This window comes from Corvus hawaiiensis, chromosome 2 (assembly GCF_020740725.1).
Source record: "Corvus hawaiiensis isolate bCorHaw1 chromosome 2, bCorHaw1.pri.cur, whole genome shotgun sequence".
In the NCBI taxonomy this organism is placed as follows: domain Eukaryota; kingdom Metazoa; phylum Chordata; class Aves; order Passeriformes; family Corvidae; genus Corvus; species Corvus hawaiiensis.
The window spans coordinates 48,185,087-48,209,887 of record NC_063214.1 but is presented as its reverse complement, the minus strand read 5'-3'; the positions used below and the strand labels follow the sequence as shown (position 1 = coordinate 48,209,887).

The following is a 24,801-nucleotide window of genomic DNA, read 5'->3' as shown; positions in this document are numbered from 1 at the left end:
GACAAATTAGGAGCAGTTCAGCATCTCTTCCACCTTCCTACCCAGAAGGAAATGTTTTTATGTCTCTGGGAATAAAGAGGACAAGTTCTTGAAACCAAGCTTTATCTGATGAAAGTGGTTAGAACAAGTCTTCATTAATTCATATCTTTCTAGTAGGTGGAAAACAACCTCATATAATAAATAATATTCTCAAGTAAATCTATTAAGGTAAAGAACTGTAAGTCATTTTTTACAAGCCTTTCTGTGCTTGCCCCAACCTGATGGAGACATTGGCTTTCTTGTAAGTGCTATGTGTGGGTGGAATAGCAGTGCTCAACTTTTAACACAAGAAATGCTTCATTTTGCTTGCTCCTTATCCTGCCAGCTCTTGAGATACCAGGCTGGCAATGAACTCAAGAACCCTGGGCAGGTTGGGGCTGGGTAGGTTTAATGTTTGGTGAGTTTTGTGGGAGGGAGTGGCAACTGCATTGCCTGCATGTTTGGACCCAGCCTTTTTTGCAGGTGGCCTCAGGAGCACTATCCACTGTTGCACCGCCATTCTGCTAGTTGGGACTCTGCCCAAAAATCCAAAACTAAGAGGATATGAAGGGAGATGTAACATTGAGCCAAAACTCCTGTATTTAAAAGGATTGGTGTAGTACTTGGATTTCATATAAACTCTTTTGGCCATGTGCCATTAAGAGTGTCATGCTTGCTTTCTTTTCCAATTCTCAGTTTCTGGGACTATGAAGTACAATAGTCCTAGAGATATCAATGACTGCCTATGCTGAACCATAGGAAGGCTTGCATAATAGATGGACATTTCTGGCAAACAGTTGTGTTTCTCTTTGCAATCTAACTGATATTTCTAGCCTTACTTTTTATGACTTCTCTAATTTTTAATTATATACAAAAAATGGGAAATTTTGCATTAAAAGCAAACATTCACTAGTCTTCCTTCCTGTTGTCCTTTTGCTGCTTAGGAAGGAGTAATATCTCCTACTGATCTAGACCTTGTGATGTCTGATGGATTGGGAATGCGATACGCATTTATTGGACCTCTGGAAACCATGCATCTTAATGCAGAAGGTAGGTAGTGCAAAATGTTATGAATATGAAGGGAAGGCTTGCATTGCACAAGACTCTGGAAGTGTTATGTAACAAACCAGATTAGGATTGCTGCAACTATGACTTGTCTTTTTTTTTACTGTAATGATAAGGAAAACTTACTTAAACGTGAGGTCAATGGAAGGAAGTGGATATTGATTATCCTGTTACAAATGATCAGATGAAAGACAACAAGTTATTAAAACACTAGCTGTGTAATAAATTTTTTCCGAGATTCATCCCATCATACTTTGATAAGATTGCTGTACCCATAGTTCAGGGCTGTCTGAGTGTCAGGTAAAAAAAGTTTAGCTTATAATCCAGTGTCAACAGAAAATTGCTTTCCATAGATGAGTACCCTTCTGCTGCTGAATTTGTAGCAAAGCTTCAGTGTAAATATCCCTGGAGCTGCTGTACTTTAAGCTTAGATCCTGAGTGAAATAAAATTGCTTTTGTCAGCAAAATCCTGTGCATACAAAGCTGACTTGACAAAGCAGTCAAGTAAGTTTGGCATCTGTCTTGCATAATTAATACAGATTTTTAGATGTTTTTGGAATAATATATGTGAATCCCAGGTAAATAAAAAATGAATTGTGTAAAATGAAATACAAATTATGGATCAGCATCACAAAGATTTGAGCAAACACTTTTAACAAAACACAAAAACTTCAAAAAGTTAAGATCAGCTAATACTAGCTCTTTATATTATGGGCTGTGTCTTTATTCTGCTTTTTTATGGTCCCTGAAATGGTAGGCTCCTGCTCTGCTGCTGGATCTTTTAGGCAATGTTGCAATACACTTGTGCACTGAACCACTTCCACAACAGCACCTTGTCGGCTGGTACAGTAACATGGATCATGAGAAGTGTTGCTTCACTCTTGCACTTGCAGATGTGTTGTCTCCGAATCTAGGGCTGCTCCTGTTTATGTGCTCACAGAGTGACTCAGGCTCTTGCTCTCATCAGAGACAGTTTAAATCAAAATTGCTGATGTCAGGACATGTGATGGCTTATGGCTTCATAGTTCCATGCCAGTGCCAACTTCTTGGTTGCCCAGCATAGCTTCACATAATGTGGAATAATATGGACCTCCTCTTGATTGCCAAGGATTTTCTTGACTAACCTGATCTTCTAAAGCAAGATGATCTGCTTAGTGGATGAGGGAAAGGATATTGTCTACCTGGACTTTAGTAAAGCCTTTGACAGCATTTTCCACAGCATTCTCCAGGAGAAACTGGCTGCTTACTGGGTAAAGACTGTCTGGATGGCCAGGCCCAGAGAGTGGTGGGGAATGTAATTACATTTGGCTGGGGGCCGGTCACTAGTGGTGTCCCCCAGGGTTCAGTGTTGGGCCCAGTCCTGTTTAATATCTTCATTGATGATCTGGATGAAGAGATCAAGTAAACCCTTAGTAAATTGGCAGATGACACCAGGTTGGGTGGGAGTGTTGATCTGCTGGAGGGCAGGAAGGCCCTGCAGAGGGATCTGGACAGGCTGGATTGATGGGTCAAGCCCAATTGTGTGAGGTTCAACAAGGCCAAGTGCCAGGTCCTGCACTGGGGTCACAACAACCCCAGGCAGTGCTACAGGCTGGGGGGCAGTGGCTGGAAAGCTGCCTGGTGGAAAAAGACCTGGGAGTGCTGGTCAACAGCAGCTGAACATGATCCAGCTGTGCCCAGGTGGGCAAGAAAGCCAATGGCATCCTGGCCTGGATCAGCAGTGGTGTGGCCAGCAGGACCAGGGCAGTGACCGTCCCCCTGTACTCGGCACTGCTGAGGCCACACCTCCAATCCTGTGTTCAGTTCTGGGCCCCTCACTGCCAGAAAGACATTGAGGGGCTGGAGCGTGTCCAGAGAAGGGCACCGGAGCTGGGGAAGGGTCTGGAGCACAAGTCCTGTGAGGAGCAGCTGAGGGAGCTGGGGGTGTTTAGCCTGGAGAAAAGGAGGCTCAGGGGGGACTTTATTGCTCTCTACAGCTGCCTGAAAGGAGGGTGTAGCCAGGTGGGGGTTGGCCTCTTCTCTCAGGTTACAAGTGACAGAACAAGAGGAAATGGCTTCAAGTTGACCAGGGAAGGTTTAGATTGGGTATTAAGGGAAAATTCTTCATAGAAAGGGTTGTCAAGCATTGGAACAGGTTGCCCGGGGTAGTGGTTGTATCACTATCCCTGGAGGTACTGAAAAGACTTGTAGATGTGGCAGTTAGGGACATGGTTTGCTGGTGAACTTGGCTTGGCTGCGCTGGGTTAATGGTTGGACTTGATCTTCGAAGTCTTTTCCAATCTAAATGACTCTATGATTCTACGACAGCCTGCTCTGATGCATTGTACTAATACTGTCTTTCTTTTATCAGTGGAAAGAAATGGAGGTAGATACAAGAAACTGCCTCTATCCTGTTTGTTAGCCTATCAGCTTCACCAACTTCACAGCAGCTGCCTTTTTTTACAGCTATAAGATATTATTAATTAAATTCTTTGTCAGTCGGTGAGGAAGGATGGTAAGGATGAAGGAAGCATGTGAGAGAAAGTAGTGTTATTTGTGGGAGAGTCTCTTGTTTTGTTTTGTTTGGGTGATGCGACATTGTTGTTTGGATTTGAATAAATTTATTCAAATTCTTTTTTCTGACCTCACTGTTTCTTCTTTCCCTGTGGGATGCATACATCAAGATCCTCCCATGAACTTCCTATGGGCTAATGTCACTTTTTGCCTGTGTTAGTTCTTATATCCTTTCCTCCATATTTGTAAATGATCCTATCAAACCTATTATCTAGGCCACTTTAGGTTACCATTTAATCAATGCATGAATATTAGGAATGCTGGCTATATGGCAGTGAGCCAACAGCCTTGAACATGGAATAAAATGACAGCGTCAAGCCATTAAAAGGAGCAGAAACAGCAACAACAATTTCGAGAACTGAATTGCAACAGACAGGGAGGACACTGCTCTGGGGAGGAAAAAAGCATATGCAGATTACATAACGTTATAAAGTTGATTGTTGATTTCATCAAATAAAATTAATGTTGATATCTGTTTCAGATTTTGTGTTTGTCCTCTTACGATTTCACATGGCCGCATCACAACAAATGCTGTTACGTGTTTTACAAGGAAGATCAGTAGACTTCACGACAGTCAGTTTCCCTGTTTACTATTGTGGGATTATGTTAGCAGACACAACATCCCACCTGTACACGTACCAGGCAGTCTGTGAATATAGTGGGGATGGTCCAGCCTCAGTAAGATTGTATCTCCTGAGTCTCTTGTTTCTTGAGAAATCTCGTTTCTTCTTTCTTTTTTTTTAAGCCCTTGCAAGCAATCATCTGTAGAAGCAGAGGCTAGGCTGTCATATCCTGTGTTTTACAGGTTTGCAGCAAAAGTTCTTTGTATATATTTCACAATATTAGATCAGTTATTTTATTAGTAGTTATTTAGTGAGCTATAATTGGAACTTGATCTAAACTGCCAATGTTAGCAGAAAAGCTGGATGGGGGGAGGTTGAAGGATCTTTGTTGCTGTTTTCTCTCCTGCATTTATATAAACACCATTCCAGGATTATATACTACCTGTCACTTACTGAGGTGTTCGTAGAGGTGTCTACAGGAGTTCTGTGGAAATTGGGGCTGATGCATGATCCCCATAAAGTAAGTAAAAATATCCAGTAAGCTAGGAATGAGTCTTCATTATCAAAATTGTGTTTCTCTTACAGAAAGTGGGAATAGTTGCTCATCTTAGAAGCACCTGTCAGGTGAATTGGTTTTGGATGATAGGAGCAGACTGATTGTGCTGTGTGAAAAGCACAAAATATGACAAGGAGAGAGTGGAGAATCGTAAGTCATAGTTCAAAGGGAGGAAATTTTACTTATTTGGTTGGGCAAGACATAGCCAAGTGTGGTTTCTAAGAATTACTCTAAACAGGTATGCTGGCTGGTTCAAGAGCAGAGATTATTTCCATTGCTGTGGCCATGCTTCAGTGCTGCTGTACAGGGAGCAAGCCAAGCTTTAACCCAGTTCAAGAGCTTTTGTACTGCAAGCTGGTCAGCAAGTGTGAGAACCTCTAAGGCAGTAACATCTAAGAAAAGGAAGATTGCCTCCTTTTCTGTCCAACCTGTGTGTTATGTTTTAGGATAATAAAATATCTCAACCCAATTCAGGGTACTTGTAAGAGGGTACTACTGAGATGAAGTATCACAGTGGTACACAAACCCTTTTAATTTTCATAACCCCACCATATATTTAACATGTGTTTACATGCATTCAATTCCCTTCCCAATAGGCTGAAGAAAGCAGTTTATAGCCCTTCTAGAACTGCTGTTTGCCTCTGTGGAGCTGCAAGGTTTTTCTGTATGAAAGTTTATACGCAGTAAGTCAAGATGTGAATTTTTCAGGATACTGGCTGCTGTGCACCAGTTTCCTTCTATGGGCTCTTAGGTGTAAAGTAGTTCCCTCTGCTTTCTGAAAGGAACACATGGCTTTGCACAGGAATTCTTTATGCTTTGTTCCTCAAGTCATTATAGATGGGTCCCAAAGAACACATCTTGGCGCATTAATGAAAGAGTATGTATGATCACCAAGTGGCTCAGACTGAGGAATTCATCCCAAGTTTGAAACTGATCTAACAAAACAAGCAGTTCGTAATGACTCAGTTTAATTCCTTGATCCAGCTCACAGCAGGCCTGCAGAAATACTTGTGCATTGCTGTTGAGATGGTAACACTGTTACAATGAGAATAAAACTTTTTCTGGTGCTACCACTGTTTTAGTGTAGTTCCAAGTATTTGTGCAACTAGAGCCTTAAGTGAATTCATATGGGAGTTAAGGTAGTGTACAAGATGTCCTAACCCTAACTCAGAGCATGCATCTGTGTTCAGACACACCCTTGATGAAGATAGGATTACATTTAGAAAGTTGCCCTTGGAGCTGTAATGTCTAGAAATGTAATCTCTCTTTCATTAAAATAATTTGTAAAATTTTGAGACTTTTGTTTCTCTGAACATAATCTAACCACGTCAGATTCATCCCTGATGTTCCCAGAATACACCATTTTTTATGTTGTCATCCATACTCATCTTTCACTGCAGCCTCTTCTTAGATTTTATGTGCTAAAGTCAACCCCACCCCAGTCTTTTCAAACTGTTGATGATATTGCATCAGTGGCTTTACCATTGTGCCTCCTCTCTTTGAGTCATTACAGTATCTTAAGATGCTGCTCATCAGGTTAAAAGTCATCAAGTTAATACTCAGTATGGTGGAGCACCCTCTCTTTGGCATGTTCCCTGTCCATGTCAGTAACGCTTGCTCCTGACTTAGTTCTCTCTCACGGGTGTCTCAGTGCCTTGCCAGGCTGGTTTACCAAGTTTGCTTGCTTGCATCCTTCAGGCCTCATGCCTGTTGTCTTTCTTATGATGAGACAGCACACAAGAAGCTGAGATACTTTAAGATGCTTGCAAACTGTAATGCATGAATATACTACATTTTTATAATGTTGTGTTTTCACTTCTCTTTTCCTACTACTACATTCATTGTCCTCTTTATGAACTTCATTTGTGTCTTCTGTCAGGGCAATGAAGCATTTTATGCATGTTTCTAAGCTAAATATCTGTCCTGAGTTCCTTTTCCTTCATCAGTACTGTGTTCATCTTGATGATGCAACTAGCATTGCAGCAGTAACCATGTTTGCACCACACCAGTGCAAGTCGTCAGGTAAGGATCTGCAAACCTTAAGTGTGGTTATTAGAATAAATTCCTGTGGGACAGTTCATTAGTCATTTTGGAGACTGCCTGGACTCTCATTGAAACTGAATAAGCAGCAGCTTATTCCCTTTTTGGAGCCTTGTGTGTCCTGGATACATATGGGCAGCTGAAGAGCCTTGAATCAATGTCTTTGTGGTAACATGTTCTTGTAACTATACTGTAGAAGCCAGAAATGCTTTGAAGGAAGATAGAGTATTTCCCTTTTCATCTCTATAATCCTGCATATACTGCCCCCTTAGAACTTTCTGTAACTCAGTCCTCTTCTTTCACTCCCTGCCATAGCTGTGACTAAGTGCTGGAAGGAAGATTCAGGGAAGTCCTACCTTCCCTGAAGGTGTTTCTGTTTTGTGTTCATAGTTCTCAGTTGCCTGCTGTAACATGTGCCTCCTTCCATGGCCTCTTTCCTCCAACATTTACGAGGTGAGTGTGTGCAAGGAAGGTAAAGGTTTACACAGGGAGCCAGCAAACCACATAGACAAGAGGAAGCTATCATCCTCTTCCTCTGTCACAGATGCATCTTGTGTCATTCTTGTTTTCCACTTGGAGATAGCAAGGCACAGCAGTGGCACTCAAAGAGAGATGGTTATTTTTATCAACCCCATTTACCATCTCACTGTTTTTCCATCTCCGGGGTGCTCCTGTCTGTTTCACACTGTTTGGCAATGCTAATTCTTCCAGCTTAAGGTGCTCCCTGGGTAGCATCAACAAGGATTAAAGTTAAAGGGATTCTGTCATATTTGTTTTCCTCCTTCTTGTCCCCATGCTCCAGCCAAGGGCTCTTCTCATTCACCTTTGCAATAGCCCTGACCCTTGAACCAAAGGACTCCTACGTCTAAAGGCCTGGAGTCAAATATTTGCTATGAGTTTGCAGTTGAAAAGCAAAGTGATTTTTTCAGCGATATTCCCCACTGTTCAAGTGCCAGCTTCAAGAAGGCATTCAATCAGCTGATCCTGATTACTGGAATAAAATCAAAATTGCATTTCACACTGGGAGAACTATCTTGAGTTATTCATTTTGAACTATTGATTTTTTGAATCCTTGAGTGAGACACTGCGTATATTCTAACTTTTGGTCTATTTCCTTCACTTGAGACTTGAAAGATTTTGCAGTGCCCCCCCCCTGCTTGGCATGCAGCATATGTGCCATGTCAGCCACCATGCTGGGATCAGCTGTACTAATGCTGCTGCTCTTCTCTAGACCCCTACCTTTTTTTTCACCTTGCCCTTTTCTGCTGACGTTGTGTAAGGGTTTTCATTCATACATTACATGGAGTGGGTGAATTGTGTTACCCAGCCTGCATTTGGTAGGACTCTGCTGCATTGATGAGCTATACCTGTTGCTGCCTGCTCCGAGCTTCCCCTCCCCTTCCCCAAGCTGAACCCCTTTGTTCCAAGCGCGGGCAAAACCAAATGTGACTCAAACTCTTTAGCAGTGTCTGATTGGCCGCTCACCCCGGGTCTGCCCCCAGTCCTCCCCTTTCCCCTTCTCCGAATAAAAGAGAGGACCAAGGCGGGGCCCGCGCTCTTTTGGCTTTGCAACTCTTTCTGCGAACGTCTGTGTGCTTCTGTTTCTTTGAAAGCTTCTAATTGTGGGAAATTAAGCAAGCTAAGAGCTGTATTTCTCCCTCTTTGCTTCTGCTGGTGGTATTGGATTTGCAGCTACCATTTTGCCGCTTTTAGAGCTACTGAAATGCTGGATTGCCCGTGCTGGCCCTCTAGGCTGCTCGAGGCTTTCTAAGGCATTAAACTACTAGCCTAGCCGGTAAAAGCTGTAAGTATACCCCCTCATTTGGCGCCCGAATTTTAGGGTGTCCCAGCAGCTGCGTGTCTGCTGGAGTTAGCTCTGCACCTCCTGCTGTGCTGGCTCTGTGTAGCGAGCTGTTACTTTTTGTGTAGCAGCGAGCCCAGAGCCTCAGCCTGTACCCTCCCCTACACCACGTGGCGAGGGAACAGCTGGAAAGTGGAATACCCATTTCGCTTATTTTTCTTCTCTGGACCTCCTTTCCTGTGATAAATCCAGAATTCTGGTGAGTATTGCCCTGCTGGTTTAGGGGCTCTTGTCTTAAGCTGGTGCCGGTGCAAACTTTCTCTTTTTTTTTTTTTCCTCCTTTTTGGTGGTTTGGGGCTGAGATTTGTGGTGTTGCTTTCATAATGGGATCTGAGGTTTCTGCACACCGCAGAGAAATATACTACCAAGTTCAAAGCTACCTTTCTTGTACTGGGCATAAGTACCCTAAAAATCTAGTTCAATCTTTTGTGCACTGGCTTTTTCAGTACTTTCCTCATCTTACCTGCGAGCACATGAGATCTTCTGAATTTTGGGATAAGGTGGGGAGAAAACTCTCCTCTCTTAGGGTGCAGGAGATGAAACAGTTTCAAAATTTTTTCCTCTCCTGTTACTAAGTTATACTTTGCCAGAGAAAAAAGCAGTACATGAAAAGCCACTGCAAAACCCCTCTTTTAATTCCCTTGCACCCTCTTCCAAACCCTGTGTCCCTGACCCCTCTTCCCCTATGCTGGAAAACACGGCTAAAGCAGACTACTTCTCCTCTCAGGAGGGCCATCATCCTCCTGGCTCACCTGTGTTTCTTCAGCACCCTGCCTTGGATGGAAATCCGGACCCAGTCCAAGGACCTTTCCAAAACCTTTTCTCCACTCCTTTGTCCCCCATTTCTAGCCCTCATGTTTTAAGCGCGCGTGAAAACCCCTTCTCCCCTGATCTCTTTGTTCCCAGGGACAGCCCCGCCCCTGCCCCTCCACTCCCCACCCCTGCTTCCTGTTGTCCCGCCCCAGGTTCCCACAGTCATCCGGGAACCCATGGCTACCTGGACATAACCCCAACTGCTTCTACTACACTCTCTCGTACAGGAGCTAACCCTGGCTGGACACCCTTTCCTTATTCTAATATTAAGGATTTGTGCAAAGCAATTAAGGAGTTTGATATGCATAGTAATTATTTTAAGAGCCTGTTAAGTGCTACTTTTGCGACTCACGTACTTGTACCTCATGATTTAATTACAATAATGCAAACTCTTCTCACACCTGGTGATTTTGTGTTGTGGAAACAACAGTGGAAAGTAATTTTATCTGATTTATTGCAAGTTTTGTGGCAAACTCCAGATAATTACCTAGACTTTGATAACAGTTATATCACATTAGACCTTTTATCTGGTGACAATAATATGGCAAATCCTCAAAAACAAGCAATGCTTATCCCTCGTCCAGTTCTTACTGAAATCACACGTGCTGCTGAAAAAGCCTTAACATTACTACCATCTCAGACTCCTACATCTCATTATACCAACATTAAACAATTGCCAAATGAAAATATTATTCACTTTTATAACCGTTTGCATGAAGCTAATCTTTTCCCAGGTCCCTAATCCTGACCTCCAACAAGCGCTCCTACTCGAACTGCTCCAAGTGAATACGAATGATGCTTGCAAACAAGTCATCCTCACTCTCCCTTTGCACCCAGCTCTGACTGTTGAATCCATCCTCGAAGTCTGTACAAAGAAGGTGCAGCTGAACACAGCTGTTCCCTTTTTGAAAAAAGTGGGGATGGTTGGGGAGGTTGTGGAGAATGCTATGGGTACAGGGGAAACTCAATCTCGAGGTAACTTTATATGCTACCGTTGTCAGAAAAAGGGACATGTAGCTCGCAATTGCAGAGCAATTATAACTGCTGATAAAAACTCTCCAAAGACTGTTTCCCCAGGTCAGCAGCAGGGAAACTAACGGCCCAGTGCGTCACAGTTCTGCATTCCGACAAAAACAGAGCTGCAGACAAAGCAACTTGGACTCCTGGACTCAGGTTTAAGGTGACCTGTGATGAAACACACCATTTCAACAACAACAAACAGACTGTGATACCTGTCTCATTCCAGATTGTGGACCACATGCCAGACTTTACATACCTTTTTGTTACTGGGGACACTCGGGAAACACCTGCTGGGATAGAGGTTACACCCACACTCATGAAAGTGGATCAGAATGGGGGTTCTAGCCTAATTGTACAATGTATATATCCACCGTACTTTATGCCAAAGGGTCAAGTCGTTGCACAGGCCTTCCCACTGCCCAAATACCTGCCCACAGATGGTCATATCCCAGCCATCTGTTGGACTGAGGTTCTGGGAAACGATAAACCTATAGTAGAATGTAAGCTCCATCACAGATCACATAAAATCAGTATCATGGGAATGATAGACACAGGTGCTGATGTGTCGGTCATTCCATTTGATAAGTAGTCTGTGCAATGGGAATTGCAGTCTCAGGGCATCATACAAGGGATTGGAGGTACCCAAATTGCGAAGCAATCCAAAAACACCATTCGAATTGAAGGTCTTGAAGGACAAATAGCAACACTTTGTCCATATGTCCTAGACACCAAATTCACCCTGTGGGGAAGGGATGCCATGTCTCAGTGGGGAACAAAAATTGATATCACCCCTAGACATCAAAATTTTCCCTTGCAGCTGCTGAAGCTGAGTGCTATCCACAAAAATTAACTTGGAAAACAGATGAACCAGTCTGGGTTAACCAGTGGTCGCTAGAAGAAGAAAACTTAAAGGCACTCAAAACATTAGTAGCTGAACAATTGGCTAAAGAGAATATAGTTCCAACTAAAAGCCCTTGGAATGCACCCGTGTTTGTAATACAGAAACCGGGAAAGAACAAATATAGGCTCCTCCAAGATCTTAGAGAAATCAATAAGGTTATTGAAGACATGGGACCCCTTCAACCAGGTATGCCATCACCTTCAACGCTCCCACAACATTGGCATTTAGCTGTTCTTGATATTAAAGATTGCTTCTTTCATATTCCACTCCATCCTGCAGATGCCCCTTGATTTGCATTTTCTGTGCCCTCTATTAATCGTGAGGCCCCCATGGAACGTTACCATTGGCTTGTGCTTCCCCAAGGTATGAAAAATTCCCCAACTCTCTGTCAAGAGTATATTGCTAAAATTCTATCTCCCATCCGTGCCAAAGCAGAGAAAGCCATCATCCTACATTACATGGATGATGTGCTGGTGTGTGCTCCCAATAATCAGTATCTCGAGCAGACACTTAACATGGTGATTGAGGCCCTAGAGGCCAAGGGCTTTGAATTACAACCTGAAAAAATGCAGAGAACAAGCCCTTGGAAATACCTCGGACTCAAAATCACAGAAACCTCTATCACCCCAACACCTGTCACCATTAATAATAACCCAAAAACATTAGAGGAAGTGCAACAGATCTGTGGGACACTGAATTATTTAAAGTCCTGGTTAGGACTCACCACAGAGGATGTAGCTCCTATTGCAAACCTAGTAAAAGGGGAAGGCGGTCCAGCATCCCCTAGATCCCTGACAGAAGAGGCAAGGCAGTCTCTCAAAACGATACAAGAGATCATTTCCACCAGACAAGCACACAGGTATCAGCCCTCCCTACCCTTTAAGCTTGTCATTCTGGGGGAGGTACCACGCTTTCACGGCCTCATTTTTCAGTGGGACAAAGAGCAGAAGGAACCCCTCATCATAATTGAATGGGTGTTCCTCCCAGTCCCACCTCCTAAAATCATCACACAGCCACAAGAACTGATGGCAAAAATCATTATGAAGGGTAGAGCAAGGCTCTGCACCCTGGCAGGATGTGACTTCACATGCATCTACTTACCTGTAAGAACAGACACATTAGATCACCTACTTCAAAATAATATGAATTTACAATTTGCATTAGATAGTTACGCAGGCCAAATCTCCAGTCATTACCCAAAACATACATTGTTTAATCCGGTATTCTCTTTCATCCCTCAAGAGATTCAAAGTAGAAAACCCCTCGATGCAATTACCATTTTTACCGATGCTTCAGGAAAAAGTAAATAGTCCGTGATCACATGGAAAAACCCAAAGATGCAAAAGTGGGAATCTGACATCAAGGTAATCCAGGGATCACCACAAGTAGCTGAACTAGCAGCTGTCATTAGAGCATTTGAGAGGTTCAAAGAACCTTTTAATTTGGTCACTGACTCAGCATATGTAGCTGGAGTAACTGTTAGAGCTGAGCATGCTCTCCTAAAAGAAATCTCAAACAAAAAAATTTATGATTTGCTCTCAAAGCTAATTTATCTGGTTTCCCACAGAGAACATCCCTATTTTGTCAGCATGTGAGGTCACATACAAACCTGCTAGGATTTATTGCAGAGGGGAATCGTAGAGCTGATGCTCTGGCTATGCCAGCAGACATAGTTCTATCAGCTGACTTACCAAAGCTCCCCCAAGTTTTTGGACAAGCAAAATTGAGCCATGCCATGTACCATCAAAATATTCCTGCTCTTATCCGCGTGTTCCATCTGTCACGGACACAGGCAAAAGCAATAGTGGCAACATGTCCCAACTGCCAGAAGCTACAGCTTCCATCACTGGGCATGGGGGTCAATCCCAGAGGCATTAATAGCAGTGAAGTGTGGCTGATGGATGTCACACATTTCCCTGAATTTGGGAGATTAAAATACATTCACGTTTCTATTGATACCTTCTCTGGTGCTATGTATGCCTCTGCACATGCAGGTGAAAAGGCTAAGGATGTTGAAAAGCATCTTGTCCAAGCTTTTGCTGTGCTCAGTATACCTGAGGAGACAAAAACTGATAATGGCCCTGCCTACACCTCTCAGGAGTTCAAAAACTTTTGTCAGCAGTGGGGATTTTGATATTGGGGATGTTACAGGTATTCCTCACTCCCCCCAACTGGAAAGGCATTGTTGAACGTGCCCATCAAACTCTTAAACGAATGTTGCTACAACAATCAGGGACCACTAAACTCAACTCACCCGTCCTCAGACTCAGCAAAGCGTTGTTTACCATAAACTTCCTGAACGGCACCTTTGAGGATCCGAACCCTCCGATCTATCATCATTTCCAGAACACCGGGAGACAGAAACTGAAGGGAAATCCAGAAGTCCTGATCCGGGACCCAGAGACTCAAAAAATCCAAGGACCATCCAAACTTGTAACTTGGGGATGTGGGTATGCCAGTGTATCTACCCCTCAAGGATTGAGGTGGATCCCAGGGAAATGGGTAAAACCTTATGTCACTTCCTCAAAAGTTAAGGAGGTTAAAACTGCCTCCTGGAAGAGACGCTGTAAAAAGGATCCCGATTTTGTACCCTCATGTAAACCCCCTACTGCAAATTTTGATGTTAATCCCATAAATTAAGTTGCACTGTTTTGCACTCACATTTTGCACTGTATTTTGTAAATCTTCATCCTGATACCCCATACCATAGATGTCCTGACTAACCCCCTGAGTTTTAACTGGGGAACTAGTCTAAAGACATCCTAGGTACTGTCGAGTTGTAGGGCCGATAGATTCCAATTATGTTTTGCACTGTTGTTTTGTTACTGTTCTATGTACTTTAAGTTACTAAGAGTTACAACCCAGCTTTAAAGAAAAAAAAATAGGGAATTGTTGCTGCCTGCTCTGAGCTTCCCCTCCCCTTCCCCAAGCTGAACCCCTTTGTTCCAAGCACGGGCAAAACCAAATGTGACTCAAACTCTTTAGCAGTGTCTGATTGGCCGCTCACCCCGGGTCTGCCCCCAGTCCTCCCCTTTCCCCTTCTCCGAATAAAAGAGAGGACCAAGGCGGGGCCCGCGCTCTTTTGGCTTTGCAACTCTTTCTGCAAACATCTGTGTGCTTCTGTTTCTTTGAAAGCTTCTAATTGTGGGAAATTAAGCAAGCTAAGAGCTGTATTTCTCCCTCTTTGCTTCTGCTGGTGGTATTGGATTTGCAGCTACCATTTTGCCGCTTTTAGAGCTACTGAAATGCTGGATTGCCCGTGCTGGCCCTCTAGGCTGCTCGAGGCTTTCTAAGGCATTAAACTACTAGCCTAGCCGGTAAAAGCTGTAAGTGTACCCCCACATACACCCACCTCAAAATTGTTCTGATTCATTCAAGCAGTAGGTGAACTGCCAGTAAGAGCTTGATTTCCAGATCTGGCTGGCTGAGTGAGCTTTAAAGGTCCTGTCCAGCTTGAGAGTTCATATTCAGTAGGTAAATGGTTCAGCCATATCTAAGCATTCAGCTTTCCCAAGATACTAATGCTATCTCTTCAGCTTGGGGCTTGTGAAAAAGATTTCTGGTGTACAGTCTTCTCTTCTACCTTCTCCTGACTACCACAATCAAAACTACTCAGATTTATGGTATTATTGCATAAGCTTGCCAGATGTTTCAAAGGTTCCCGTTGACTTTTGGAAAAGTACCAAATCCAAACTATTCAGTTTAAGTGTCATAGACCTGTGTCAGCTGGGTAAACACCAGACTGATAACTGACACTACTCAGTTTACCATTCCTTCTGTTGCCAGTTGCTCATGGGGATTTGCTTGAATTGCCATATTCTACTAAGTTGCCTTTTTTTTTTGTCATTGTCCAGCTGGCAACAGCTGCTGCTAGAAGCTGTGGGTTAGCCAGCTGTACCAAACAGAGATCTGCACTCTTCAGCCTCAGTCATTTCTACTTCTGTATCTGGGAACATTCTATGATATTGCACGATGTGGGAGCATTTTTGCTCAGACTCCTCACTGTTAGAAGACAACGCTCACATGAGGAAGTTGAAACGTAACTATCTTTGTCTTGTGGCTGGTGCATGAGTCTTGTCCAGCATTGTCTTGGGTTCCCACGATTGCTCACGTGGATCACACATCTCCTGTGGTCAGTCTGCGTTGGCTTCAGGTGCCAAAGTCTTTGAGCCCAGCTGTTAAAATGTAATAGGCAAGCACTTATGCTAATGGAAGGGTATGGTCAGAAAACCCTTATAACCAGTGCTCCTTTCCAGAGTGCTTATGGAAGTGGATGGTGGTCTCTGCTTCTTCCCCCAGTGAAGAGATAGGATGATATCACAGCCACATCCCACAGGAATGCTTCCCTTCCTGAATCTCACTTCCTGCCAGGGATGTTTTGAAGCCCACTAGGCAATCTGGAGGTTTCTGGCTGGGTATCAGTCAAGAAAATTGAGCAAAATACTAATTTTCTGTATAATTAAGAACCAATATGCCTGTATGACTAGCTGGCATTCCTTCTTGTGTTGGGGAAGGCTGGAACATGCCAGGTTGTATTCTAGGAGCACATATGCTCCATGGGTAGATAACACAAGGAAACAGACTAACTGAATGCTGATTGTCACACTCTTGGCACCAAATACAGGTTCAAGCTACTTAACAAGACTGCTGTTTTTCTCAGAGCCTTCTCCTTCCTTCAGATGCTGGAGAATGTTTCTAGTCCATTTTTAAGAGAGTTGAATACTCTCAAATCTCCCCACGTTGCTCTTACGCAATGGACATGTTCTCCTGTTCTGTCCTTTCAGATGTTTATCTGATGGTCATCATGACTTCAGAATGCTGAAGGAAATTTAATACTTCCTTGAGGCTTTGTCCTTTGAAAGTTCTTCTTTGGCCCAGAAACAAGAGTGTTCTCCATCCTCCTACTGACCTGAGAGGCCTTTCAGAAACACTGTACTTCAGCGATTTCAGGCATCTTGAGCAGTCTAAGTGTTGTAGTTTATGACACATAGTTGGCAGTAGTCAGAGGTTTCCATTCATTCATTCCAACATCAACCCTTTTAGGGTTAGACAGGTGTGATTTCTAAGATACTGATTTCATACAGTATTGCATTCCAGGAAACTGTTGAGGAAAGAGATCACTTAATGACTCTTGACCTGATTGCATTCTTTTGTGTGATAGTCAGGCCTACCCACTTATACTTCCTGCATTTTGTGGTTTGATAGGACCATGAGCAGTTCCTGCTCATATTTCTCAGTCTGTCCAATGTCCTGAGTCTTCATGAAAGAGTTGGTGACCGGAACTGCTTGCCTTTGTCTTTTGCATGTTTCTCCTCTTTGCTTTGATAACTAGCTAATAAAAATAGAACTAAGGATGCAAATTCTTCAGTCTCTATGGTTCTCAGAAGCCTTTAGTGGATATCCAGAACTTCTCAGATCTGGGGTGGTCATCAGGATACTCACATAGGTGTGATAGGTTGGACTTGATGATCTCAAAGTCTTTTCCAACCTGGCTGATCTGTGATTCTGTGATTCTCATCAGTGTCAGCTTGCTTACTGCCACACAAGCATTGCTCATTTACTGTTGTGGTGCAGTTCCTGACGTCCTGATTGGGAAAGGCTGCCTTATTCTTTCTTGATTATGTGGTAGTTGATAGCACTAAAAAGTCTACTAGATGTATATGTCTGGCTAAGTGACTAATTTCTCTTTTTGGTTCATGTATGATTTCAGTTCCTCTCTAGTGCCTCAACAATAATTTTTTTTGAGATTCCTATTGGAGCTGATGGAAACTGGGTCTTTCTCTAATTCAGCCAAGGTCTACTTCATTGCCATTTTACCGTTATTACCAGTTAGCAGGTTCTCTGGCCATCTGTTTAACATCTTCACAGCGGGTCCTGAGGTGAGAGCAAGCTCTCAGGGTTTCATCCAGTTTTGAAAAACCCAGGAGACGAAGACTGCACAACCTCTGTGGGCAACCTGTGCCAGTGCTTGGAGGAGTGTCCAGTCTGAACCCCTAATTTTAAATTGTGCCTGTCTATTACTGTATCCTGCAGCCATAGGGAGGAGAGGAGAGAGGATCCAGCAGGCAGTAATTGTGCAGCAAGATTGATTCATTTAATTATTTTACAAACTCTTTTATAGACTTTTTTCTTCATAGTCTAACTGGACAAAGGATCAGCCACCCCCTGGGTGGATTGGCTAAAATCCTAAACATCCATTGTCAAAATATTTTTCTACTGTACTATAAACATAGTTCTACAAGGTCGCAGGTGTTCATAGTTTATAGAACTTCTGCTAATCTCTTTGTGAGAGAGAAAACTATCCCACGGGCTTAGAAAGAAGCAAGAAAATTCTTGCTAGCAGCAATATTGTATCCACACCTGTCATCCTTTGTCCTTACTCTGTGCAACAACCATAAAGAGCCTGTCTCTGTGTGCTGCTCACTGACCTCCTCACAGGCACTGCAGCAGCACTGAGGAGCTGCTGGTAGGTTTCCCCAAAGTCATCTCTCCTCCAGGCTGAACAAACCCAGCTCCCCCAACCTTTCCCCACAGGACAAGTGCTCCAGGCCCCATGGTTTTGGTGGCCTCTGCTGAAGTTGCTCTGTTTTGTCAGTGGTTTCTTGTACTGGGGAGTCTCAAACTGAATGCAGTATTCTGGACGCAGTCTCATGAGTGCTGAGTAAAGCATATTAATTACTTCCTTCAGTCTACTGTTAATTAACTTTCAATCTGTTAACACAGCCCAGGCTGTTGTTGGCCCTCTTTGCTGTCAGGGCACACTGCTGGTTCATGTGCAGCTTTCTGCCTGCCACTACCAGGAGTTCTTGGAGTTCGCAAGGCTGTGTTGTTGCAAGGAGCTCTTCCTTCTGAGGTGCAAGATCTTTCATATGTCCTTGTTAAAGTTTTATATTGGCTCATTCCTCCAGCCTTTCTAAGGGCAGTCTTGCCCTTCAGTGTTATCAGCTGGTCCATAGAACTCTAGCTCCCACTCTTACCCAATTTGATACCATTCACAAACTTTATGAGCATGTTTTGCTAAGCAGTACATATCTCAGGACAGATTCCTGCAATACTCCATTTTTACTGGCCTCCAGGTGGAGTGCAGTCCATTAACCACTGCCTCTGAGCCTACTTGTCCAACACATTTTTTTGTCCATCTAGTTGTCCAGACAGACAGACCCTAATGTCCTAGCTTTGATACAAGAATATAATGAAAGACCATGTCAAATGCCTTTCTAAAGTTGAGGTAAATGATATCCACTACTTTCCTATTTTTCACAAACAATTATTTAATCACAGAAGGCAACGAGATCAGTTAGACATGATTTACACCATGATGTACCCATCGGAGACCACATGCTGATTGTCACAATCACTTCCTTATTCCTGTGTCCAGGAATTTCTTTCAAGAGGACTTGCTCCTTAATTTTCTCAGGGACAGAAAAGAAATTGGTTGGCCTGTAGTATCCCAGATTTTTTTTTTTTTACCTTTTTTGAAGTTGGGTGCAATATTTGCCTTCAGTCATCTGAAGCTCTTGTAATGACATTGGTGCATTGACTGACCTGATGTTTAAAATGCAGTAGAAAGCAGACTTGCAAGGGCATGCTAGTTAGAAGTCCTTCCTGTTGCCCGTGACATCCTTGGAAGTTTCAACTGGAGCTGATCTTTGGCTTTCCTGACACCATTCCTACATGCCTAGGTGGTGTTTTGTAATTTCTTCTTTACAGCCTAAGCACAGGCAGCCTTGCTGACCTTAACCAGGAATTTCTATTGAAATGTAACTTTTCACTCTTATTTTCAGGTGTTTCAAATTATTGTGAAAGATATGCTGAAGGAATGAGACTTGTTCTGAACACCTTTGGGCCAGTTCCAGAATTTTCAGGTGAAACTGTGCAGAAAGTCAATCAGGTAAATACCAAGTTGATAAAAACAGTGACATTCAGAACAAAGAACATTAGTTTTTATTTTAACATTTGTACTATTTCAGTTTACTGCTGGGGATATCTGTAGCCTGTATTTATTATGTGAATGTGTACTTTGAGGAAAAAGGTCAGTACAGCATGCATGTGAGTCCTTTTTGAAAGCACTTGGACATACATCATGGGAAAGTGACCTAGCAGTCACATTATTACCAGTAATATTATTACTAGTCAGAGGAGTCAGCTGCTAACAGCTGTGGGTTGTTGGCTTTAAATCCTTCATGCTATTCCTTACCACTTCTCTCCTGTGTCCTCTTATAGTATTATGCTCAGCCTCCTTCCCTGCATGAATATTCATCCTGTGTCTTCCTCCTACTCCATCTTCCTGCACAAACCCATAGCTTTTTTCCTTCTGGGTGTTCTTTTTATACTTTACAAACCAGAGTTCCAGTTTGTAATGTGTACAAATACATGTTTAAGATAAGCATGTGAGCAGTCTGGTAAGGTTCCTTGCACATTTAAAGATAAAATGTGTTTAAGTGCTGTTCTGGATTGGGATCTAGTTTGTTTATTAACATTTCTAAGCCCACAGTTTCTTTACACTCACTATGTAGTAATTTTGAAGGACCATAGGAATCAACTGAAGTGTTGTAATTTCCTAACTCTTCCTTTTCAAAGCTGCCTTTTTAAATGATTCACTAAAGAACGTTAGGGGTTGAATAATTTCTGATCAGCTGTCAGAGATTAATTCCAAATATGGAGGCAGTCTGTCTGGAAGATAGCATTTTGTGTTCCTATTTATGTTAATGCAATTTGAGGAAAGAGATTCTTTTATGCTTAAACAACACAGACTGCTTATAATAACAATCAGTAATAATTTTGGAGTCATTCACAATCAGAAGCTTTTAATTGGTATGAAACAGTTTGGCTTTCTTTATAGAAGGCTGGATTCCACTTTACCATCTGTTTCTCTGTCTCTTTATTACCTTCAGTGCCAAAGATAGGCTTGCAGGGATCCTCTGTTAATCACTAAACATTTCTTATCTTTCTCCTCCATCCCTCCCTCTGATTTTTTTCTGGAGTGACTGCAGCTTGCCAGTCATTGGTAGCAGGTCCAGGTTTTACCCACTTTCTCAACACTTGCCTTTTAAGCCTAAGACCTCAGCTACTATTTTGGCAAAGATGACCTTGTGGTCTGTATCTGCACTCTCAAAACAACTTCTTTGTCTTTGGCACTTCTAAGACAACTTTGACTGTGCACTCAGAAATACTTTTTTCCCCTGAGTTTGCTGTGTGTCTTCCCCTGTAATTTTTATTATAACTGGTATTCTTAAAACAAAATGTTTTTAATAAACATGATATCCTTCACTGCACTTGTGGTGAACTACACACAGGAATCTGGTTCAGAACACATTTTCAGCAACATAAATTGCCAGGTTGCCTCTTTTGTACTTAATAAAAGATTATCATTAAAGAGACTAGACAGTGGCTGTTTGGAGCAAAATGAGGGAAGAAGCTGATGCTTTGTTGTTTCTGTAGTCATCATCATTGCCACGTTCGGGATACAATTATCCAAGTGGGAGTGTTTTTCTTCCCATACAGGTTGGCTCCTTTCCAGTCACTCATGTAAATAATTAGGGACCTCTTTCTTGTGATAGTCTGCATTATAGTTCGTGTGGATGGTGACTTGGTCTGACACAGGGAAAGCAGAAAAACAATGCTGGTGAAAAACTTTTCACTCAGAACGTGAAATTTAATCATCTTAAATTTTCTCTTCCAGGCACTGTCTGAAAAAATTCCAGTTGTTCCAAAAGTCCTGGATGCCAGGAGAAAATGGAGAGATGAATGTCTCACTGGTCTTGCCAAACTGAAAACACAAATGAAATCTGACTGAGGTGCATGTTGTCTAACAGGAGAGACCAAATGAAGAGCAGATCTTCATCAAAAAGCAGGAATTTTGGTCATGCAGAAGAGGAGACTGGATGGGCAATTAATGATACATGGAGACCAATGAAACATTTGGTCCCGATTTGCCAAATTCATGAATGACTAGAAACAGTTATTAAAAAGTTCAGTTAAAATTTGCCAAATTACTGTCTAAATGCATTAAACGTGTAAGCATTAAGTAGCTTTAGCAGCGTTAATATTGTGCAATGCCAGAACACAATCATGTTTTAAATAATGCATTTTTCAGCTTGCTTAGGAATTCAGCACTTGAACAATATTTGCTAATGCAGGGATCTGAAACAGGCAAACATCAGCTGTTTGTCACTGGAGAAAATAAGCCCTCCCCCGCCAGTCACTGTGACAGTGAGGTTAATTTGTAAAGCAGTGACTGCAGATAGGAGAAGGTTGTATTGAGCAAAGCGTGAATTCACTGGCCAGCGAGCTGAGACCTCAGCAGCAGTTAAGGGTCACTTCAGTTCGTTTCTGTTACTGTTTCACAATGTATGGGAAAGAACTGCTCCTGCTTTCCCTCCCCGTGGCACTTCTGTACCTGTATGGTGATCTAAATGTGAGTAAATAGAGAAGAATTCCCCCTTCGTCCCCTCTCCCTGGTTCTGTAAGACTTACCAGAGACCTACTTGGTCTTCAAGACCATGCACTTGATAGCTGATGGCTTTGCTCACTGATGTTTGATGCTGGTTGTTGGCATTGCTGCGTAAGTACGTGCCTGATTTTATGACTTGTCTGTGAGAAATAAGAGATCTTGATTCAGTTGCTGGTTTGGGAGATAGTATGGTGTAGTGCATCTGTCTGGGCTTTCTCCACAACCTTCCGAATGGTCTTGGGAAACCAGTTCACCTCTCTGGTGCTGTGTCTGTTTTATACATTAGCTGAAGCAAGATCTGCTTCTTTAAGACTCAGCTGTAGTGATTGTAACAGCTGTAGCTGAAGGAACCCAGATATCTGAATTGGAACTAGATGATTTTTAAGGTCCCTTCCAACCCAAGCCATTCGATGATTCCATGATCTGCTCTTTTGGTCCCCTACAGAGGGAAAGATGCAGTGGCTTAGATGTAGCATTTATGCTTAACTGCTGCCCTTTCCTCGGGAGATACAACATCTCCACATAGAAGAACGCAGGATACACCTGGAAGTAGGATCAACCTCAGGTGTTGCAGTGGCATGTTTTGGTCCACTGCAAAGTGTTACGAACATCTGTATTCTGTAATATAGTTGGACTTTGATCTTACTGGAACCTTGGGGCATTATTGTTAATGCAGATAGTAGGAATAACTTGAACAGTGCAACATACCCACCGTGCTTGAGTTATGCAGTTCTGAATTGACCAGTGCTAGCTGGTCATGTAACTTCACAGTACAGATGCAGAAGTTTTAAGCTGTCATTCTGCTAATTCTCATGGGTTTTTTTATAGAGGATGCAGTACACAAACAAGCTGTTGTTTAGTAAAGCTGTAACTTTACTAGTTACCATTTTGAGCTTAGCAGAAATGTCTGCATGAACATACCAAAGCCTCTTGTTTGTGCTTAGGTCACAGTAAAAGAGACATATGATAATTTGTATTGTTTGACACAAGTGGTGGGCCAAGAACACTTCTCTGGATGTTAACATAGGATGGGAGGCACAGTGCAGAGGTTGTCCTGTGCTTCTTTAAAATCAGTGGAGAGAACAGAAAATTTGTAAGCTCAAATTATTTTATCCCAATATAGACTTAAAATTGTCAGGTTTCTTCTCTTGTTTTTTTATTGCCACAGTGACTGGCTCAACCTGCATTTAGATATCTGGTGAGGTCAGTCCTCACTCCTGAGGCCTTACTAAGCAATAGTAAATTAATTATGAGGTTGATTTCCTCATTTTGTGTGTGGTTTTGCATTTCAGACAAGGCTGAAGAAAGTTCTGATTATTTTCAAGATTTGACCTGTTTTTCTTGAGGGCATATGACATTGTCATAACTAATTAGCTTGCAGTGCTTCTGTTTACTCTGAGGTTTTTTAAAACTTGATCATGTCATGAAATATTTGCTGCCATCTTTATTATTTACTTATTAATAAAGTGTTTTAATGAGGAAGGTATTAACTTGTGTGCTCCAGTGTGATTGATGCTTTAGAGACAGCACTTTGTACAGTGAGCAGCTGCTCCACAGGGTTACAGCAGATCTCACCTTGGAACATCAGGTCCCACACAGGTTTACAGCTACAAGTTGAGGAGGGATGGAGGTTCTTGACAAAAAAGTGTATTTTAGCTGACATTTGCATAGGAGTTCCAGCCTCCAGGAGACACATTTTGCCCCATGAGGATTAGTCAGGCAGAGGTACAGCTTGTCCACAGAGGTGGTGTAGTCTCCAAACCTGGAGGTTTTCATTGACTGGATAAACCCCTGAGCAGCCTGGTCTGACCTCAGAGTTGACTTCCTGTGAGCAGGAGGTTACAGCAGAGACCTCCTAAGCTCCCTCCTGGCTTGCTTTTCCTGATTCCAAGTTTTATTTGATTCTGGATAATTTTGTATCAGAAATGTTGCTCCAGACACAGTCAGATATTTATTTTGTTTGATTGTCAACAGAATGAGCAGTAGTTAAATGTTCAAGCAACTATTTTATGGTAAACTATGAGATATTTTGAAATAATTTGTCTTGTGGTTTCTTTGTTACACAATTGCATATTTTAAAATACTGTATTTTTTTATTCAGGTTACACCTATAGAATTTTCTAAGTCCCTGTCTTTGTTGCACTGTGTTTTTCTTTGTTTCACCAATTTGGTATTTATTGTTTTCCTTATTGCATGTATTTTACTCTAAGTTACTGCTCCGTATTGGAAGCAGTGTCCAATGTGTTCATACCAAAGTGTTTGATTTCATGCCATTAAAAATAAAACATCTATTATGTGTGAGATAGGAAGAAGGAGAGATGCAGGGAAATACTCACCTGCTTCACTGAGGGAAGTCCAGTACCTCTGTTTCTGAAATCTCTGAGTGTAATGGAGTAGTTTGCAGCTTGCAAAGCAGCTGTATTAATTTACTTTCCCTATTCTGCAGTTTCCCTGTTCTTCTGTTAAGTCATGCTAAGTTTGAAAGTTAAAATGTGAGCGTTTTTCTGATTGCTCTATTATCTAATTGGAATGGTATTAAACTGTTATCCTATCTATACCATGTTTTAGGCAGAGTGAACTGCGCTTCATTAGGGAAGCAGGAAAAGTGCTTGTGGTGCTTGTATAAAAACAGAAAAACATCATTTTGGGACAAACTGATGTCGCTGTCAGTCTGTTTCTTGAAAGATGAAATCTGCTGCCAGTGCCATGTCAGGATTGCTTTGCCATAGCATGGAGTTACAAAAAGGTGTTTGAGAACCTGTAACTGAGGTGCCCTTGCAGGGAATGGAGATACAGAAGACAGGAGCTCTCCATGAGAAGAGGAGCCCAGCAGATGGGAACCTACAATTACTGGAACTGTCAGGAGGAAAACCAAATGATCTGCTTTCAACAGCCTACCAGGCCCAAAGGGAGTGTTCCGCAAGTTAATTTGGATCTAGTTAGAGTAAACAAGTGTAA

The 24,801-nt window shown here is 42.4% G+C and overlaps 1 protein-coding gene across 2 annotated transcripts in view; it reads left to right on the top strand.

Annotated features, from left to right (window-relative positions):
* The window catches only part of CRYL1 (crystallin lambda 1), a 57,518-nt gene extending 34,189 nt beyond the window's left edge, over positions 1 to 23,329 (top strand). Inside the window, exons 6-8 of one of the 2 annotated variants that reach the window (XM_048294815.1) lie at positions 963 to 1,068; positions 19,175 to 19,281; positions 21,073 to 23,329. In XM_048294815.1, coding sequence (XP_048150772.1) covers positions 963 to 1,068; positions 19,175 to 19,281; positions 21,073 to 21,186 — 327 coding nt within the window. In that variant the 3' untranslated portion in view covers positions 21,187 to 23,329. Of the gene's footprint in view, positions 1 to 962; positions 1,069 to 1,840; positions 2,586 to 19,174; positions 19,282 to 21,072 lie in introns of those variants that run through there. The other variant, XM_048294814.1, reaches the window with a different exon arrangement.
* Positions 23,330 to 24,801: the final 1,472 nt, after the last annotated feature.